This window comes from Aspergillus affinis, assembly GCF_023601865.1.
Source record: "Aspergillus affinis strain CMG 70 chromosome Unknown NODE_61_length_193485_cov_92_287067, whole genome shotgun sequence".
Lineage (NCBI taxonomy): Eukaryota > Fungi > Ascomycota > Eurotiomycetes > Eurotiales > Aspergillaceae > Aspergillus > Aspergillus affinis.
In genome coordinates, this window is record NW_026515842.1 from 162,152 (window position 1) to 182,158 (window position 20,007).

At 51.3% G+C, this 20,007-nt stretch overlaps 9 protein-coding genes across 9 annotated transcripts; 4 read left to right on the forward strand and 5 right to left on the reverse strand.

Moving 5' to 3' along the window:
- Positions 1–558: 558 nt before the first annotated feature.
- On the forward strand, positions 559–1,751 carry KD926_008999 (dienelactone hydrolase; the record flags this gene model as incomplete). The annotated part of the gene is made up of 6 exons (XM_053101592.1): positions 559–813; positions 983–1,047; positions 1,102–1,211; positions 1,264–1,400; positions 1,460–1,554; positions 1,607–1,751. 6 exons carry the CDS (start codon positions 559–561, stop codon positions 1,749–1,751), a joined length of 807 nt encoding a protein of 268 aa, XP_052954879.1.
- Positions 1,752–1,972: 221 nt separating this feature from the next.
- On the reverse strand, positions 1,973–3,018 carry KD926_009000 (uncharacterized protein; the record flags this gene model as incomplete). The annotated part of the gene is made up of 2 exons (XM_053101593.1): positions 1,973–2,680; positions 2,761–3,018. 2 exons carry the CDS (start codon positions 3,016–3,018, stop codon positions 1,973–1,975), a joined length of 966 nt encoding a protein of 321 aa, XP_052954880.1.
- A 317-nt stretch (positions 3,019–3,335) lies between these two features.
- On the forward strand, positions 3,336–5,060 carry KD926_009001 (CoA-transferase family III; the record flags this gene model as incomplete). The annotated part of the gene is made up of 1 exon (XM_053101594.1): positions 3,336–5,060. One exon carries the CDS (start codon positions 3,336–3,338, stop codon positions 5,058–5,060), a length of 1,725 nt encoding a protein of 574 aa, XP_052954881.1.
- Positions 5,061–5,787: 727 nt separating this feature from the next.
- KD926_009002 (monooxygenase) lies at positions 5,788–7,460 on the reverse strand (the record flags this gene model as incomplete). The annotated part of the gene is made up of 6 exons (XM_053101595.1): positions 5,788–6,402; positions 6,479–6,844; positions 6,903–6,964; positions 7,035–7,186; positions 7,259–7,355; positions 7,418–7,460. 6 exons carry the CDS (start codon positions 7,458–7,460, stop codon positions 5,788–5,790), a joined length of 1,335 nt encoding a protein of 444 aa, XP_052954882.1.
- A 465-nt stretch (positions 7,461–7,925) lies between these two features.
- On the forward strand, positions 7,926–9,766 carry KD926_009003 (amidase; the record flags this gene model as incomplete). The annotated part of the gene is made up of 3 exons (XM_053101596.1): positions 7,926–8,128; positions 8,181–8,202; positions 8,831–9,766. 3 exons carry the CDS (start codon positions 7,926–7,928, stop codon positions 9,764–9,766), a joined length of 1,161 nt encoding a protein of 386 aa, XP_052954883.1.
- A 362-nt stretch (positions 9,767–10,128) lies between these two features.
- Positions 10,129–12,001, reverse strand: KD926_009004 (Malonyl-CoA synthetase MCS; the record flags this gene model as incomplete). Its single annotated transcript, XM_053101597.1, has 3 exons — positions 10,129–10,452; positions 10,499–11,712; positions 11,800–12,001. 3 exons carry the CDS (start codon positions 11,999–12,001, stop codon positions 10,129–10,131), a joined length of 1,740 nt encoding a protein of 579 aa, XP_052954884.1.
- A 441-nt stretch (positions 12,002–12,442) lies between these two features.
- Positions 12,443–13,873, forward strand: KD926_009005 (uncharacterized protein; the record flags this gene model as incomplete). Its single annotated transcript, XM_053101598.1, has 1 exon — positions 12,443–13,873. One exon carries the CDS (start codon positions 12,443–12,445, stop codon positions 13,871–13,873), a length of 1,431 nt encoding a protein of 476 aa, XP_052954885.1.
- A 322-nt stretch (positions 13,874–14,195) lies between these two features.
- KD926_009006 (MBL fold metallo-hydrolase) lies at positions 14,196–14,981 on the reverse strand (the record flags this gene model as incomplete). Its single annotated transcript, XM_053101599.1, has 1 exon — positions 14,196–14,981. The coding sequence occupies one exon, from the start codon at positions 14,979–14,981 to the stop codon at positions 14,196–14,198; it is 786 nt and encodes a 261-aa protein (XP_052954886.1).
- A 1,339-nt stretch (positions 14,982–16,320) lies between these two features.
- KD926_009007 (arylamine N-acetyltransferase family protein) lies at positions 16,321–18,292 on the reverse strand (the record flags this gene model as incomplete). Its single annotated transcript, XM_053101600.1, has 4 exons — positions 16,321–17,564; positions 17,611–17,841; positions 17,907–18,110; positions 18,169–18,292. The coding sequence occupies 4 exons, from the start codon at positions 18,290–18,292 to the stop codon at positions 16,321–16,323; spliced, it is 1,803 nt and encodes a 600-aa protein (XP_052954887.1).
- Between the last annotated feature and the right edge of the window lie 1,715 nt (positions 18,293–20,007).

Below are 20,007 nucleotides of genomic sequence, written 5' to 3' on the forward strand. Positions count from 1 at the left end.
GAAAATCTCAGCTGGCAGAGCTCAATACTTGCCAGCCCACTTCCAGTGCCGATCCACCTAATCCAAATATTCCCCCTATCATCGATGCAGTCTTGATCGCCGGTGAGAAACCAAACATATCGCCTGAAGAGCAAGCAGTTCTAGCAACTGGACGGGACTTGCCAGAGGGGCTTGAAACAATATGTTTTGATACTATAGAGTGAGGAATAAAGAACGCCTGGTGTAGTCAGATGTATCTTGGAAGCACAGGACAGCCAGAACTCTAGTTGAGTGGCTTTCTCAGAAATTTTGCATGGTGACAAGAGAACAAGCGAGAACCCGACGACGGTGAGAAGACAATAGTTATCACGATCCGCCCGGTACTCCGCGAACTTTCCCCGTAAGTGGGGAGCTTTTGCCCTGTGGATCTATCAGTTTATATTAGTCCCCCGGAGCGCTTTCCGACGCTTCCGACCAACAATGAGGCCAGTCCGTCTTATCTTTAACTGTTGTCAGACTTGAATGCATCGTACGTCCGAAATCTGCAGGTTTCACGCAATAACAACAACCCTTACTATCATGGACAACATACTTGCAAAACCGGCCGACCTGTGCTGCCTGAAAGGCGCTTTTCACACCGGGGAGCCGACTGGATCCATCGCGCAGATTGGGGGCGTCGACACATATATCGCCAAACCTCACCCGGAGAGGTCCAATGGCAATGTTGTCCTCTTCTTCCCCGACGCGTTTGGCCTACACATCAGTAACTTCTTGATGATGGACGCTTTTGCCGAGTGCGGCTATCTGACGCTTGGTGTGGATTATTTCTTCGGGGTATGAGTGTCCAAGCCATTTTCGCGTAAAGGAATCTTAGTAGTAACTCGAAATACTGCAGGATCCTGTAACAAAGTACTCTGCGACACCGTTGAGTGACCCAAACTTCGATTTTGAGGCTTGGAAAAACCGACACCTCACGGCCTCTGAAGAGGTTGCTGCGAAATAGATAAAGAACGTTAAATCGAAATACGGCACAAGCAAGGACGTCAAGTTCGCTTGCGTGGGATACTGGTGAGTGCCACACCCAGACCAGGGTGGAGCCAAGACTAACATGCCTGCCATCAGTTGGGGTGCCCGATTTGTTTGCCAGCAGTTGTCTGCGGAGGGGATATGCAAAGCCGGAGCTATCGCTCACCCTTCCTTCTTGAAGGAAAGAGATATTCCCAAAGTGGACGGTCCGTAGACGAACGAAGTCACAGAGTGTTCCTCACTGCTGATAAATTGCAGAACCCATCTTTCTTTCGGTGCCTGCAGAAGACAAGCTCTTTGAGCCCGCCGAGCGAAGCAGAACAGTCGAAATCCTGGCAGAAGGCAGCAAACTGTTCAACATGCAAATATTCGCGAATGTGGGTCACGGGTTCGCGGTAATTGTATCCCTCCTGCTTCCGCTTGAGAAGGCGTGCTAACAACCTCGTGTGTGAAGTCACGGGCGCGTCTCACTGATCCCTATGAGAAGTGGGCAAAAGAGCAGAGTTTCAAGAGTTTTGCGGACTGGTTCGACTTGTGGCTCCCAAAAATGTAAATATGCATCGATGGAACTGGCTGGTGACTGGACTAAAGATACTCGTAGATGCCACATGCTGGAAGAGCGGTGGGCCAAGCTTGATCTAAGAACGGCTGGTTTAGGCCAGCAACTGTACCTTGACTTAGGTGGGGACTTGAACCTGTACATCTTCACATTGCCTGGTCCTGTAAAGAGAGGAGAGGCGATGTAGATCCAGACATGTGGAAAGCTTTTGTGGAAACAACACTTTCATAATGCCAAAGCTACACCTTCCATATACTTATTGCATACCAAAGGTGGTTGATCAAAGTCTACGAGGTTGCAGCATCACATACAAAATCCACACATACAAAGTAGAAGACAAGCAGACAAATGTCGAGGAAATAGCAAGGTTTGCTATGAATGATACTTAGGATAAACCTTTAGAATGTGTTATGGTAATTGCGTGCCCATAGAAGTTGTTTTGCCCTTCGCGGCTAGCAGCTGTCCTAGGACCGAGTCTCTCTCCTGCACCAGATTGGACCAGTCAGTACCCCCCAGCCCCTTCGTAACACTATCTTGCAACGCGGATAACCTTTCGTTACTCCAATCAAACCTATGCTTCAATATATCTTCTTCCCAAGCTCGAATGGATGGCCCTAGCTGTTCGATTCGCTGTGCAAAGCCATCTGATCCACCTCCTCCGCCAAGCGCATTAGTAGCAATTGGGCCTGTGAGGGCCCAGCGAAGACCGGGCCCTTCGGTAACAGCCAAATCGAGGTCCTCAGTCGAAACAATGCCCCGACTAATGAGACTATATGCTTCGTTGTTGATTGCGGCCTGGAGACGGTTTGATACAAATCCTGGGACCTCATAATGCAGCAGAATGGGGGCTTTCCCAAGGAATCGGTAGAACTCCATCGTGGCGGAGACGGATTGCTTGCTAGTCCTGGGATGAGGCACAACCTCAACCAACGGGACCAAATGGGGCGGGTTGAATGGGTGACCGATGAGGATGCGGCTCGGATCTCGCTCGCACCCCTTGATGAATGCCGAGGACGGCAGACCGGAGGATGACGATGCAATCACAACACCTGGTCTAGTGTGCTCATCTAGTGTCTTCATGAGCCCTCTCTTGAACTCGTGGCGCTCTGGCCCGTTCTACAAGGAAGATCAAAGTCAGCGTAGTGATTTACCATGAGGTGCTCACTTGCCCAAGGCTTTGTACAAGACAGGTGTACCTCTTGAACGAAGTCTGCTTCAGCCAACCTCGGCACTATATCGCTAACAAACTCATAGTTGGTGGCGAGCAGGTCGAAATTTCCATGTTCCTCGAAGAACGGCCTCGCCTGCTGTAGATGCCGCTCGAGGGCATCATTGGCTCCCTCTACAGGATCAGAAACAATGACCTTCAAGCCCCTGGAGAGAAAAAGAGTGGCCCAGCCCATTCCAATCACTCCACAGCCGACAATGGCAACGGTGCGTATCTCTTGTGGCATCTTGTTCGGGGTTCAGACACAACCGCAGAATGGTGCCTGGACTTCGCCTCAAACCCTTGGGGCATGTAAGAATATATCAGTAAAGCATAGTCATGTTGAATACCCGCATCTCTGCTGGCAAATGTTCAATTGGCATTGTCATAAAGTGGCGGGGGAAATCCGGGTATGCGTTCTCGGGGGATCGACGGCTCAGCCGAAGTCGGATCTGGGCCGGGTCGACCCTCAGCACATGAGAGATGGATGATGTATCCGTCCAACACGGTCCTGTCAACTGACTTCAGTCTCGTCTTGGAACATTAAGTTTGCGAATAGACATCATGGCCGCCGACGCTTTAGTACAAGAACCTCAAGACAGCTATGGGGCCGGGACGGTGGTTGACAGGGAATTCCTGCCACTTCCAGCGGAATGCAGTCGTCTGTTGCGCATCCTCGCCGCGAGAACGCCTGGATTCACCACAGAGGAAGCTCTACTCGATGGTGTCGTGTTTCATGGCGATGATCTGCCATGCATCCCGGGACCCATCAAGTCTCAGGCTGTCACAGCAGTTCTACATGCCATGGTGGGCATTGTTGGTTTGGAGATCCTTCGTCTCCGTGGCATCACCACCAGCACCGTTACCTACGTCGACACCAACCACGCAGGACTATACCCAGCTACTCCAGCGCTGGTCAATATCGACGGACACACCGGTCCAGCCGTGATCAAGTTGCCGACCGTCCCTCAATGGGATAAAGACCGCGCTTCTAACTCACCGCTTGTGTACCGCGCGACAGCCATATACGAGACGGCAGACAACGGGGTCTGGTTTCAGCTTCACGGCTCGCTCGATTCGTGGAGGATGTTGGCCCTCATTGGCATTGGCAGAGATCTTGACGCCGAGATCCGCACCCACGACGCCGCGTATGCGCTCATCCAGGAGCGCGTGCGCACGTATTGTGCGCGGGAGATCGAACAGCTCATGGTTGAGAAAGGACTCTCGGGCTCCATCGTCTTTTCGCCCGAAAGGTGGCGTCGGACTGAGATGGGCCGATCTCTTTCACGACATCCGCTCGTCAACTATCGGCAGCAGACACAGTGTCCCCCACTCGAGCCTCCGCCTCTCCCCAAAGTCGATGACAATCGACCCCTGGCCGGGATCAAGGTGGTCGAATTGGTTCGCATCATAGCAGGGACGGCCGCCGGTGCCGCGCTTGCCTCCATGGGTGCCGACGTTATCCGAGTCAACTCGTCGAAACTCAAGGACTACACGCCGGCGCAACCCTCCTCTCTGACGGCGGGGAAAACCACCGTGGATTTGCACCTGGAGGATCCCGCCGACCACGAGAGGCTGACGCACCTCTTTGACCAAGCCGATGTCATCCTGCAGGGTTACCGTCTGCGCTCCCTGGAGCGCCGCGGCTTTGGTCTGCAAGCCGCACTGGCGATGGCAAACAAGCGGGGGAAAGGCATCATCTACATGGACGAGAATTGCTACGGGCCAGATGGATACTACGCAGAGCGACCCGGTTGGCAGCAAGTCGCGGACGCGGCAGCCGGATCCTCATATGTCATGGGCCAGTCATTAGGTTACCCTCCAGGTCAAGGCGTGCTTCCCAGCCTGCCAATATCGGATATGTCGACAGGCATTTTGACCGCTCTCACTATAATGTGTGCCATTCGAGATCGCGCGAAGTTCGGAGGCTCGTATCATGGCCACGCCTCACTGACAGCCTATAACATGGCTACACTGGACCCTGAAATCCGACTGTATCAACGACAGGTTGTTCAGAAAATCAACGACAAGTACCAATTCCCCGCTTGGTCCAGCGACGTGCATGTCGCGCCCTTATACTATTCAATCTTGGACGCGTGGGACAAAAATAGCGATCTGATCAAGGACGAGAAGTACTATGTGCACTTCTCGGATTCTGTCTTTGGCGCCGATCTGCGAGTTCTGGCTCCGGTTGTGAAATATGATGAGCAGGAGCACTCTCCTAGGTGGACTAGATCACCTGTGCCCTTCTGTCACCATCGGTTCAAAGACTTCTCGTCGATGGAATAGAAGACGCCCCAGGCAAGAAGGCTTGGGTTGGATCAGTTTTAAAATGCAAGAACGCGCTTATTCTACTCCCGTACAGTGATCAGTGTCTTTAACTTGTGATGCAAGATTGAGTATTTGATAATACTACGTATTGTAGACGTACCGACATAGAAGCTTTCGTTTTTGTAGCTAGAACTGCTCTTGTCCCTGGAATGTGTGTATTTGATAAGCCGACGAACAAAGAAAATACCCGCCACTCGCCCGGGAGAATGCGAACAGAGTATAGGCCTCGCTCAACTCGAGCGCAGTTGACTGCTCAATGACACATGTAGGCATGTAAATGGCTTCAAGTTGGTCAGGCAAGGGGATAACCACCTCCCGCCCCCCCAAAAAAGGAAGCAAAACGCCCAGTATCAAGGGAATGAGCATGCATAGACTGAGTGAATGGCCAAGTAGACACGTCTTTGCGGTATTTGACGACCCCAGAATGCCTGGTGTCGTGAGTTGCATATTTGCGAGATCAAGTTGGCAAAATACGGGCCCAACTTCCTATCTCAGCGGCACATGTTTTTAGACTCTTGATTCAATGTCCGCGGTTCCTGTGAAGAGACAGAATTGCTCTTCTAAAATACCATTGAATCCAATGGTCCAACGTAATAACATAACCGACTAAACATCAAGTATACTGAAGTCCACGATGTTCCCTAATTACATTATTCCTCGCTCACTACCGCCAAGAAACCATCAATTATATCTTCGCACCGTGAGAATTGGTACTGATCTCTTTCTGCATCCTGCCAAGCACCTCCTGCACATCGTCGTTCATATCGTAGAACCACAGCCAGTTAAACCGCTCTTGCTGCAGCCGGGGAAGGATCTTTTCCATGTCGGCGCCCGCTTCCTCGTGCTGAAAGAAGATCATGTGGCCTACCTCAGCCGCCTGCTCCAGCTGCTTCTGGGCCCGTGGACGCCGCACCGAGTCGTACGCAGTCAGACCTGCACGGATCGCGGGCAGCTGGCTTGCGCCGCGCTCCGGGAGTCTGGCAAGCTCTGCGAGCACGTTCGACAGCACCAAGGCATCTTCTAAGCCCTGTGCCGCGCCTGCTGCCTGGAAAAGCAGGGACGCGTGGGCACTGTCGCCGACCAGAACCACGCGATCGCGGAAGTATGTCGCGGTGTGACGATGATGGAAGAACCCCCATTTAACCGGCTTGGCTTTTCGATGAAGTTGTCGGAAGCTCTCGTCGACGCCCGGGCCCTCGAAATCGGCCATCATGGTTTCGTGTGTAATCTTCTCCGTGACGGCGTCCTTTAGCTTCCACGCGTCGTCGGAATCCGCAACGCAGAGAAGATAGTTGAATTCCTGTCGAACGACAGATCTGTTAGCAGGATGTGCTAATGCTATGAAAGCGGGCCTTGGATAAGGATGGAACGCTCACATCACCGCCACTGATGCGATAGGTCACGGCGCTACGCTTGGGTCCGAAATAGAACTTGGCCACATCTGTCAGGTCGCCGAGGATTGGGTAGGCTTCGGACATTGGGATGACAGCTCGATAGCAGTAAGCACCTGCATACACTGGTGACACTTGGCTCGGGTATATATCCTTCAGCACATGCTCGCGCACGGTGCTTTTGATACCATCCGCACCGGCAAGTATAGCAGCCTCGGCGGCCGTGCCGTCGGAAAATGTGAGGGAGACACCGGCTGTGCGCTGTTCGACATTCATCAGGCGCTTGCTAAATTTGACGTTTTCGATCGGGATAAAGCTGGTCATGATGTCAAGTAAGGCTTTGCGGTGTGCCTGGAAACTTGATCAGCACCGTCCTTGTGGGTCTCCAAGAGGCGACCGGTGTACTGACGGATTTGCGAACGTAATTAGGGTGGCCCCATCCAGATCTGCCATGCCACGGTCGACCACGTCCTGTATATGGAAAACGAGCATCAGTATTTAAACCGCCCTGTTCACGCAAGAAGGACGAGTCCAGGCGTACCAAACCCCTCTTCCAAAAGCATGCCCTCGAAGAAGATATTCTGGGCGTCTTCGCCTTTGTTTCCAACGCAGGCCTTTTCATACAGGGGTCGGAAACCAGGTTCAATGAGATCCATGGTGCACATACCATTAGGGGCGAATCCAATGCCGGCACTTTATCACACCACCATTAGAACGTGAGTCGTGGTGGTCAGCTCCCTAAAAGCTCTGCAGGTGAAAACTTACCATACTACAGAATACTCGTCGGCTTCCTCGTACAGCGTGAAGAAGATCCCCTTCTTGTGGAGAGCCATCACCAGCGCGAGACCACCGATGCCAGCACCTGAATAAGAGGGCTAGTCAGTGGAGCGCTCCAACAAGGTAGGCGGGCTTTGGCAGGCTTACCGACGATGGCGACGTGAAAGGTATCATGGGTAGTATTGGCCATGGCGAAAGATCGATGATAGGGTTGGTTTGCGGTTTCCTGAACAGGGCTTTTACAGTCGCAAGGACATTTCGGTGTTACTTGAACATTGGCATCTTTGTACACTCTTAACCATGGACAAGACCGCCGGGGCTACCACTGATGCCCATGATGCGCCCAAGGCAAAGCCCACTTGAAGGGAACGAGAGGGGAACGTGACACGGGAACTTTCCCCGAGAGCCGGATCGCCCCCTCGAGTTAGCCGCCTGGTCCGCGGCTCCCCCGGAAAGCCACCGCGCCGGTATATCGCCATGACAAGCGTGCCGGGCTCGACCGGCTTTGAATCCGACGGTGCCCCGGGCTCGTGTGGGACTGTCCCCGTCAATCAAGAGTCAGTTGGTTGAACTAAGGAGATCTCTCATATCATATTGGAGAGTCCATTGGCGAGAACTGTCTGGGAAGGTGGCCATGAATTCCAAAGAACACGCAATGAAGCCAGATATGCCTTGGGCCGTAGTTTTAGCAGCTAAACGAGCCATTCGCGATGCGCAAGTTCAAAAACATGCGCCAGCAAACAGTGACCCGCGCTCAGACACCCTCGGGGCTAATATCGTAGACGTCGAAGCACTAACGAGCCTGCTGAGCTGTGAAAAAGTGTCGGCCGAAGAGCTGATTCGCGCCTATATTGGAAGGTGGGTGCACTAGGAGAGACCGCAGCTGTTTAGACACTGATCGATCATACAGAGCCCGTGAGGCACAAAAAAAGGTAACATAACACATCAAGGATTAGCGAAAAGATAGTGTCTAATAGCTAGATCTTAGACGAATTGTCTGACAGAGATCTGTTTCGACGATGCAATTGATCAAGCTAGGCACCTAGACGATTTCTAGCGGACGCATGGTCGACTGATAGGTCAATTCTACGGTGTGCCCATGTTAGTCAAAGATCAATTTAATATCAAAGGACTAGACTCGACTTTAGGCTATGTCGGAAATGCTTTTACTCTAGCAGAGTGTGATGCGCCTATGGTACATACATTGAAGCAGCTGGGAGCAGTGATAATCGCAAAAACCAATCTCCCTCAGAGTATCATGGTCAGAAACCCTTTACGGTCTGTGGATCTATGCAAACACGCTGACTAGACCAGTGGAGCGAGACTGACAATCCGCTCTGGCGCTTGACCACACATCCAGCCAATTCGAAACTCACTCCCGGGGCTCCTCTGGTGGAGAGGCAGCTTTGCTCGCTCTAGGTGGCTCATTGATTGGCTGAGGGACTGATGTCGGAGGCTCCATACGCATACCAAGTCATATGAATAGACTATAGGGCTTGAAGCCTAGTGTGAGCATAACACAGAACGCTTGCATCAGACCACGCTGACAGCCCTTCAAAGAGTGGACGCATGTCCTATCGAGGTGTGATGGTCTCCTTAGATGGCCAACAGCATGTTCCTTCAGCGGTTGGGCCGATGGCACGGTTTCTAAGCTCTCTCATATTGGTGACGAAGCTGGTGATCTCCACAGCGCCCTGGACCATAGACCCCCAGCTGCCACCGATCCCTTGGAGAGAGGATGTATTCCAAGACTTGACCACGAGACCACTTGTCATCGGGTCAATGCTGGATGACGGTGTGGTAAAGGTGCATCCATCTATTGAACGGGTATTTTGTGAGCTTGTTGCAAGACTGAAGGCTGTCGGTCATGAGGTCGTAGAATGGGACTCAAATTTGAACTCCAAGTGCATTGACATCATGGTAAGACCGCCAGCCCCGAAACCAGAATTACTTCTAGACTCTATCAAGAGACTGACCAGGACCGGACAGGATGAATATTACGCCGCAGAGGGAGGCGAGGATATTCGCAGAGCCGTTGCCGCAGGTGGCGAGCCATTCATTCCGCAGATCGAAGCACTCGTCAATCGCGGGGGACCAATCTCGGTCTACGAATATTGGGAGCTAAGCAAAAGGAAGGTTGCAAGTCAACAGGTCTATCACGACATGTGGGACAGAATCCGGTCGCCGTCTGGACCGCCTGTAGATGTACTACTTATGGCCGTCACCCATGGATCCTGCCGCTGGACCGGGTATACCAAGCTGTTCAATTTCCTCGATTACACGGCGTTGACCTTTCCAGCTGGACAAGCCTGCAAAGATCTAGATGAAAAGTGGCCCCGGGATCACTCTCCACGCAACGCTCACGACGCTTGGAACTGGGGACTTTACGACCCTTCAGCGATGGACGGCCACTCTATCGGGTTGCAAATCGTCGGGCGTCGATCTGAGGAAGACAAGGTATTGGGAGCGGGCCAACAAGTTCAGCAGCTGTTGTAGGCGATATTTGAAGGGGATAGTGTGGACAAAGAGAGATTATCATGCTTTGCTCTCTTCCAATCAAATAAATTGCGCAATTCGACCTCACTAGCTTCTCTTATGCTCACTCCCATTGCAGGACTTCAGAAATTAATGCATTATACAAGTTTGCTAGGCCATTCCCGCCAATTCAAAGTTTTGTCGCTTGCCATAAAAACCTTGACATATCGAGCTGCGCGGAGGTAGTTCAATGGTGAAATCTAATTCTAGGTACTCTTGTAGGGGTTACATCGAGGTCACAGAACACGAACATTCACACATTATATAGATCGCTCTAAAGTAAGCAGATTCATCCCCGTGGATCAGACCTTCCTCTTCCGATTTCATGTAGTTGTGGTCGCAGCTGACGACACGCGCCCCTTTCCTAGACTAAAGCTTCTTCTTCTAATGCCCTCGATACCCCCGAAGACACTGGCTATCAATTCCTTCTTATTCACCTCCCCCATGGCATTGCGCGGTAACATATCCACGATTTCCATGTCCTGCGGAATCTTGTAGGCTGTGAGGCGACTCTTCAAAGAATCCCTCAAATATCGCAGGCTGATCGGCTCGGATTCACTCGGACTGTTTTCTGAGAGCGCAATCACCGCTGCAACTTTGTGGTCCCAGGCTTCAGAAGCCAGACCGACCACAGCACATTCCTCGACCTGTGGCAGGGCCAGTATCTCGCGTTCGATCTTCGAGGGTGGAAACCTTCTCCCCGCCCGTCTTGATAATATCCACACTTCGGCGACCCCGAATGAAGTAGGCGGGGCCCTGCGCCCAAGAGCCAGACTTACCCAAGCCCGAGCCTGGAACCCTGCATCGTACGGCGATGTCACCTGTCTTGAACCATTCGTCAGTGGTGAATTCCTTCGCGGTCGCCTCATCGTTACGCCAATATCCTTTGAAGACCGTAGGTCCGCGGAGTTGTATTTCCCTAACGCGTTCCCTGCCCGAGTCAAGATCCGTCTCTACGCCAAGGGAAATGACGACTTGAGATCCGGTATCGTCGTCGGTCTCCATGAGACGGGCTTCGACGGATGGAAAAGGCCAGCCCACGCAGCCGTCAACACGATCGACTTCTTCAAGGCCGCAGGACAGCGCCATTCCGACTTCGGTCATTCCGTACCGCTCAAGTAGCAGATTGCCCCCGGAGAGTTCGGCCCAGCCGTCTCGAATCGGCTTGGGTAAGGCGGCTGACCCGGAAATGCCTGGTCGGAGGTATCCTGGGGAGATTGCCTGCCGGCAAGGTTTTTGCATCTCGGGAGAAAGCAACTCGTAGGTGCGTAGTAGACGAGACCAGATCGTAGGTACGGCAGTAAAGAATGCTATGTGCATTTGTGTAACATATTTGGCATCGCCGGCCGCTTTGTGGATGCCGTTCATACCCGGAGTTTGTAGAAACGGTGCGGCAAGCCGCGTCCATACGGAGCTCACGTTGAAAGGATACATAAACTCGATGCTACTACCGGCAAGTAGCGGTGTTAGGAGAGCGTTCACGGTGCCGTGATTGTGATGCAGGGGCAAGACGTGCAAGAGTCGATCGCTCGGGGCATATTGCCATGCTTCTAGGAGACTGCTTGCTTGAGCGGTGAGGTTGGCCAGAGACAGTACAACACCTTTGGGTCGTGCAGTAGTTCCAGAGGTGAATAGCATCATGCCACCGGACAGCTCATCGGAAAAGTCATAGAGAGTGACTTCCTTATCGTCTGTTGGGGCAGGCCAGGTTCCGTCAAATTGGTAGTATAAGGGCGGCTTTGTCAAGCCATCGTCAAGTACTTCGCTTGCCTTGGCAGTGAACTTGCTCGACGAGATCAGAACCAGCGCCTCGCTATTATCAAGAATGTACCTCAATTCAGGAACTGGACAGGAAGGCGCCAATGGCACAGCAATGGCGTTGGAGGCGAGGATAGCCAGCAGGGTCACTGTAGGTTACGCTTAGTCCTGATGCGGTGGATAGACATCTTCTGGACGAGATTCTTCACACCCACATAATCAATGCCATTTTCTACCATGAAAGCAATCCGCTCGCCGGAAATGTCTGTCGCTGTTACCCGTCTTCAGCAAAAGCAGCTCTTTAGCACGCGTGATCCTGTGCAGCAGGGAGTTATAAGAGAAGCTGCCGCCGGTGTCGTTCTCCACGACAGCAATAGAAGATGGTTCATGTTTCTCGATAGCCTCGAGGAAGGCCGAACTTTGGAGTGAGACTGTCATGAGGACGAAACAAGAGTAGTAAAGCAAATAGTCTCATCTCGAGAAACAAGGTCTGTAGCCACATCTTTTCAACTGTTGTCTTTCTAGTTCATTCGGCCGTTAGAATCACGTGTGTTGCAGTCAAAAGGTCAATCAAAATATGCTTCCGATGCCGGGGAAAGAACGGGGAGAAAGCGACAAGCCATTTTGGCAACGGGGAAGGTAATCTGCGCTTACGGGACGTGCGGATACCCCATGCCGGCTTTCCCGCTGTGTCCCCAGGTGATGATAGACCGGGTGAAGGACACCAGTGTGAGGCACTGTCGCACAAGGAGAGACAGCTGTGAGATTCGTCACTGGCAGACTTCCTACTAAGAACCAGTGGCTCTGCACCAGGTCTTGCCCCCACTGTACAAAGTCGACAGCCAGTTTTTTCTTGACCCCTACCCAAATCTATGCGCCATGAGCTACCAGCGAGAAATTTATCGTTTCAGTGCTGGACCATTGGGTCATATAGAAGGCCTGACCGTCACCTCTGATGGTACGCCAGTCGTGCGCTACTTTGGAGGTCTACCATACGCTCTGCCGCCGACTGCTCAGTGGCGTTTCCGCGCGCCACGCAGGCTGCCCCCGGGCTATCATTACAGGACAGCGGCTGAGCCAGGGCAGTTCACGCGTGGTACTTGGGTGTGCCCACAGCCTCCCAGCAGCAACATGCCCGATGCTTCTGTAGTGGACGAAAACTGCCTACAGCTGAACATCTGGGTGCCGGCTCGACCTGCCCCGAAAGACGGCTGGCCGGTGTGCTTCTACATCCATGGAGGGTTCCTACAAGTCGGAACTGCTAACCTAGTCCCAGAAGCTCTGGTGCCTCTCCTGAGCGACTCCGCCTTCCAGGCGATAATGGTTTTACCGTCATACCGACTCAACGCGCTGGGCTTCCTTACGAGCAGCGAACTTGTTGCCGAAGCAAGGGCTTCCGGACAAGCGCCTGGGAACATGGGGCTGTGGGATCAGAGAATAGCTCTGGAATGGACTCACGCGAATATCTCATGCTTCGGCGGCAATCCAGCAAACATCACGGTCGCTGGATACTCAGCCGGAGCGTACTCTACATTCCAACAGCTGGCCCACGAACTGTGGCGTGTCCCTGCAGAAAATGCCATCATTAGAAGGGTCGCCATGTTCTCGAACAGTCCAGGCGTCAGGCCGAAGGCTCTACAAGATCATCAGGAGCAGTTTGATGAATTCCTCACTCGGATCGGTATTCCTATCGATTTGGACAACGACGTGAAACTCGCCAAACTTCGGGCTCTTCCTTGTCACAGACTGATTGAGATTCAAAGTGAAATGAAAGTCTCCGAGTTTCGGGTCCTGGCAGATGATATCTCCTACCCCAAGGACCTTATTGATCGGATCAATGATGGGCGGTTCGCGAGAAGAATGAAAAGTCGTGGTGTGACCCTCCTGAATGGAGAATGTAAGGATGAGAACATCATGTACGGTCGGTGGCGAACACCAGAAGACTCCTACACTGCCGTTTATGAACGTCTCAACGCGGAGTATGCTCGGCGTCTTGTGTGCGTCGAGGAGACAATACCGTCCGAATGGGGAGTGACTCACCTGACCGACATACCCATCTGGTTATGGGGTTCTGGTTTTTCCCGGGGTCTGACGGACCAGGAGAAAGAATGGCTGAGGGGATGGAACGAAGGATTTGCTGCGTTCGTCAATGGGGACCAGGTCAGTTGGGGTCCGACCAGGCCGAACGAAGTGAGAAAGTGGAGAAGTGACGGTAAAACAGATGTTTGGGAGGATTCACTGTGGGAAGAGGGTATAGCATTTTGGAGAATCGCCAACCCCGGAAGGGCAGGGGCTGATTTCACTAAATAGATTGGTTTGTTTATGTATAGCTCGAATAACATATGATGAAGACTATGCGCACCCGTCGCACCAAGAACAGATTGTACGTATCCAAGTAAATGACACAGGCCCCGGACAACCCGGCCACAGAAGCTACAGCCGCGGGTTACTACCTAATGGTGAGATCCGTCATCTGCAGGAGTGAACGAATTGAGAAACCTCCACCTGCTCTTTTCCTTACACCCTTTAGCCATCCACGCATTGGCTGGCTTCGGGTAGAAATCAACAACACCAGTCAAGCTCATATCATGAGCCATGAGGGGAAATATATTGTCGTAGACATCCGCCTCCATCAGTTTCCGGATACTCTGCATTGTCTCCAGGGCATCATGGTGCCACCCATCACCTCCAACTGGGTCAAAAAAGGGTTCCTGCCGATCCTTTTAGGATGAATGGCAAGAAAGATGCTTCCCGGGAAGGTGGAAGGTTTACTGCGAAGGGGGCCGGGGGAAATTATGTCGGGCAGCGGAGTGTACGGTGTCGGCCGGAGCTCGCCACAATCATGAGCGATGTCTCCGCCAAGAAGCACGAACGAGTGAGGATCGGCGGTTGTACGGGCGAGAGCAGATATATGGCCCACTGCATTTCCGGGCGAGTTTAGGAGATAGAAGCTGCCATCGCCATAGAAGTCGTATGCTTCGAATCCACCAATCCGAAGTCTTTGGGGTCCGGCGCTGGCCGTGAAGTCGATTTCGTGCAACTCGCGACTCAGCCATGCCTGTTCGTCCACATGGGAGACCTTGTCCGTCGGGTAGCCAGGCATGATATTTGCCTTGAAGCCGGGGCTAACAATCAGGTCCGTCGTTGTGGGAAAGGTTTGTGGGTCGCCGGTGTGATCGAAGTGCCAATGAGACCAGATGATGGCCCCGACTTCTTCCAAATCTTGTCCGTTCTCGCGCAGAATGGTCGCGACGTCCTTGTTGACGCTTATACTGTATCCCCTGTCCTTGATTCCCGCAACGAAGGCCTCAGGGCTGTTCTCCCAGCCCCTACGCACGCCCAGGTCAAACATCATGGTGCTGTATTTGGTTTTCAAGTCGGGGTGTTTGATGAGGTACGCGTAAGAGGGGACATTCATGGTGTCAAGGCCGGGTACAAGAGGATGTACAAAGGACGACGCCGGGAACCCGCTCATGAAACTCGTTGTGTCGATGATATAGACTTCCACTGTGCTTCGCGACTTTGGTATTTCTACCGGTGGTCGAGCTACCCGTGGACGATCCATCCCTGGGTGTACAATTAGGGTATGCTCTCCTATGATCTTTAGAGGTGAATTTGGATCAAAGAAACGACGAGCTCTAGCTCGGTGCGTCTCTTGCGCATGCTGAAGAACCTATTTACATAGCATGCCTTATCCGGGGAAGAAGCCGAGTTTCGGAATGGTAGTCCCGGTGGGCCACAGCCATGGGGAGTTCGCGAGCCAGCAGTGGATCTAACTACCTTGGCTGCATCATCATTTTTCCCCGGTGGGTCGGCTCCTGTCAAAGCGGGGTAGCCTTGACGTGTTCGTCAACCAGGAATTAAGACTCCGGGGGCGAAACTGGCAGCACTGGATATGGCACGGGTTAAGCGGAACTGCCGGGGAGATATACAAGGTAGCTGTACGACCGTCTTTCGTGAGTGGAAAGAAGCCAGTATTCGGACCCAGCGTCGGATAGGAAGAGTGAGCTGAAGCGAGTACTGACTCAAATACCACAATGTAAGAATACCTATAGGAGCAAGATGTCCTTCTACTTGAGGTGGGGAGGAGAATCTCTCTTCGACAGCACATTCTACGGCTCCGAATATGGAGACCGTTCGGGCAATGATACATTTCGCCATGTCGACAAACTATGACACAGCCTTCTGTCAGCGAATATGGGGCAAATTTACCGCCAGGATTCAACACCTTGCCGCTTCCGTCTAGATCAACTCTGACGGCATTTCATGGCTTCAAGATAAGCCGATTTCAAAGAAGCCACGTAGTCATATTGCATGTTAAATAGCTTCGTTTCGATCCTCTAAATCAAGAGGATCAGACCTTCATTGAGCCTCGATTCTGCATACAAATTACTAGGCAATACGAAACTTTCATGATCCAATACCTTCTTACTAACGCGATCACTACTAGCACATAGAAGGATAGAAGTACGTGCTGAAAAAACGCTATACCATAAATTTCAAACAGGAGCACATGAGGACTTGAGGTGACAATGAATCAGCTTGAAGAAAATATATCTAAGGTCAGCGATCGTGGCCCCTTCGGCTCTGCCGCGCGCGCGCTTATATGCTGTAAGAATTGCGACATGGCGCATGGATGCACGCATGCAAGATACACATGTATAGTCCAAGAACTGACTTCTGTATAAGGAAATGGGATAACATGGCTGGCATCAAGATCAAGTCGCATGATTCCGCTCACCGTACCCTTTATCTGTCTATGCTAACTTCCTATCGTCTGGAATACCCTTCTTTTCCTCATTCGTGAGATGCACGTCAAAGAATTCAGCCAGCGCCTGCAAACGCTCCTCTTCCGTCCTACACTCCTTGATTACCTTACGATTGGCGCCAATGGCTTCTCTCACTGTCTCCTTGAACAGAGTGACATTGCCCACGATCACCTCCTGGTCCTCGTCCATGAGCATTTTCGTGCAGGTGACGTACCTGGTAAAGAAGGATCTCGGGTTTGTCGACGTGAACCAGGACATGACTTCGTAGTCTTGGGGCAAGAACTCTGTCAAGGCGAAGCAATAGACCGGCACCCACTCGTTTTTTGCCTCGGCTGGGTTGTTGCAGACATCGAAGCACCACATCTTTGGCGGTTGTGCGCTGTCGGTGGACGTAGTCGCGTATGACTCGGGTAGAGAGCGTAACTGCAAGCGAATCAAACGTGGGCGGATGCTGATGGTCTCGAATCCGTCGCGCAACGGAATGGGGAGATTGGGACCCATGGACCCCATTCCGACGTCCACGAGGTACCATTCGTCGTCCAGTCGCACAAGATTGAGCATGTGGTTCCAGCCGTCGTAAGTCGTGTTCTGATTGCGCCGGACCTCTGGGTAGGGACTCATGGCCCGCGACACGCGGCCTCCGCAGTTGCGCACTTGATAGCCGAGCGAGCGAAGGACGGTCCCGAAAAGGCCATTGTTTTCCATACATCGTCCGCCTAGGCGCCGGCGAACTATCTTGGCGTAGAGCTCCGCCGGGTCAAGTTTGACGGTTTTGTGTGCGGAGTAGTGAAGAACAAGATTGTCGAAAGTGACGTTACAGACGTGGTGCCGTGTCAGGGCCTGCAGCAGGGGCAGCCCATCCTCTTTCGTTCGGGCCTGGGCAGCGTCTTTTAGTACAATCGAGTCCAGGTACTTTCGTGGGAGCTTGATACACTGGAAGTAGTCGCGCAACTCGACATCGCTATAGCGTGGACGGGCGTCCTCGGCCAACGGAATCTGGGTAAGGGCGGTGGGCGCGGGGTTGGACGACATGATGGAATGATCAGGCCTGTAGCGCATGATGCTGCAGGAGGTGCTTGCTGGGAAGCGGTATTTAAGGTAGTCCCATGGCCGGACCGGAGATTTGGGAGATAAACATGCGGGGAAATGTGGGGGTCGGGGAGATAAGCCCGGCCACCCGCGGATGATGTCATTATCCTGTCGAGAACTATATACTTCAATGAAGCTCCTAGCTAGATAGATTTCAAATGTCTCCGCGCGGAGAGCCTTCCCCCAAACCGTTTCCCGTGGCAATCCCCTCGACAGGCGATTGATCAAAGCCCTCGAAGATAGATGGGTCGAACATTTCGGATGAGAAAAGCTGGAATGTCTCCATGTCCTCTACATTGTGAAACGCTGGTTCCGTCGAGCCAGTAGCAGGATCCAAAGTGGATTCGTTGTTCAATACTGACGGATCTAAGGTCGAGGCAGCATCCGAGCTGCCGTCGGAGGTGTTTAGTGCGACTTCTCCTACATCGTCAAAAACAAGCGGTTCGTGATGCACATTAGGAAGCCAATGGAAAACAGTGGCTCACCTTTCATACTACACATTCGGGCAAGTCGGCGAATGTATTCAAGGCAGCTCAAGACCAGACTGTTGTCACAGTCTATCTCTTGGAAAACAGTTTCTGCCTTACTAAGTAACATTTTCGACTCCTTGACGCCTTCTTCGTCAACCACATTCTCTCTATGCTGTGCCCACAATAAGCGGCCACTGATCACCAGTGAGGCAGTGAAGACTGTTTGGGTGAATCCGGTCAGCATCCCCATGAAGCCTTACCGTGACAGGGGACGCACCGTAGTATAGCGTGTAAAACCACACCCCAAGATTATTCCTACTTGTTGCATCCGCACTGACAATGGAATGAACTATTTCAATGGTAAGTTGCGCTGCCCGTATGCATTCGTGGGCCTCTGCCATAGCGAGCTGTATCAAATATGGCGTGCTACCACCGACTGCAGGCCTTTGGCCTATTAATTCCAAGCTTATTACTGATGAATTGGAGTTATATGACCCCTATCATGACAATCTACCGCGGCCGGATACACTACCAACAACGTCACAAAGCACCGAGTTTAGCACTCCAAAAACCGCTAAAAAGGTGAGAAGAATAAGCCTACGGCTTAGTCAATACGATTCTACAACTCAGCAGTTTAAAGATGGGTTAGCAAAGCTTGCAAAAGGTGCTGAAACGCAGGCTACTTTGGCCCTTCAGCTACAGATGGAATTTGATCGAACACAAGCTATTATGGGAGCTCGCCACGTCCGGTATAATACATCTCGTCGTCAAACACGGATTATCGGTATTATAATTTCAAACCAGATGAAAGAAATGAAGCGAAAAGAATATAAACTGAGCGAAAAAGCCGATCAAGAAAAAATGAGGCGGAAATGGAAGAAGGTGTTAGTCGAAATCAGGAAACATGGAAGAGCCAAAAAACGCAGTAGAAAATAAATTGCTTTTGTATTCTAGTAGTAAACTGACTAATTCATCTATGTCTTTTATTAAATTAATTATTTTACTATGTGGTGGTGTAGTAAATTGAGGTTAAAGTAAAAGGTAAAAAAAAAGTTGCATATGGGTGATACATTGCATATGGGTGGCGGACCCTCGCTTGCGAGGGTCCGTATTTTTTGAAAAAAAATTACAGGGGCCGGTTAACTAAAATCTATAAAATTGGCAATTTTTTGGGACGTGCTGACAAAGAGTAATATGCACTTTTATGTGAGGTGTCTGGCATTGATGTCGTAAGATATTCTGGGTAATCACCCAGAAATCCACATGCAGATCCACCATATTTCTGACAAAGATCATGAAGCTCACATTTAATTCAGTAGTCGGTGCAAATTTAAAAATGATATGTGGTAAGCAGCCTTTCAAACATAATAGTAAAAATCTCATTGCTTAATTAAACCATACATGATGGAAGAATTGAAATCGAAAGGCATTTTGATAATGTGAAGCAAGCATGATTCAAGAATAGCCTCTTTCGGTACGTAAGTATTGCGGAAATAGCGATTTCGATATACTTCGATAAAATCATTCAACTCCTTCTCATCTTCTTTCAGCTCGAGACATTTAGTGATTTCTTTGCACAAAGTCTGTGCATCGCCTGGGAGGTAACTGTCACTTCTAATAGATATTGACTGAACAAAGTACGGCACAAAGCTCCGCATTGTTTTGCCAAGGTAGACTCTGTCGTCGAGACTGCAAGGTGCACGGTCACTTCTGCCATATACCATTACTGCTCTGAGAAAACATCAGCGTGGGCTAAATTAAGGAGCGGAGCGGACTCGAAGGTGAAAGGTAAAACAATTCGTACAGGTAAAGAACATCGTCCTGCGGTTTTGAGGAAAAGCCGATTTGATCGCTAGACAAAAAGCATCAGACCATGTTAGTCATTAGCCTATCCGTTATTTCTAAATAACTTAACGTAGGAATTTCCCCCATGATAAAGGTGGGAATGGAAACGTTTTTCAAAAGCCGTTTAGTGAAGTCCCGAGCAGGAACAAACTTATTAGGTTGGCCATCAACATGAGTACAGACTCCATTGCTGAAAGAATACTTTGTAGAGGAATTATCGGAGTTGTCGCCGTATACACTACCCACTTTGTCAATACTTCTCGTGTAAAGA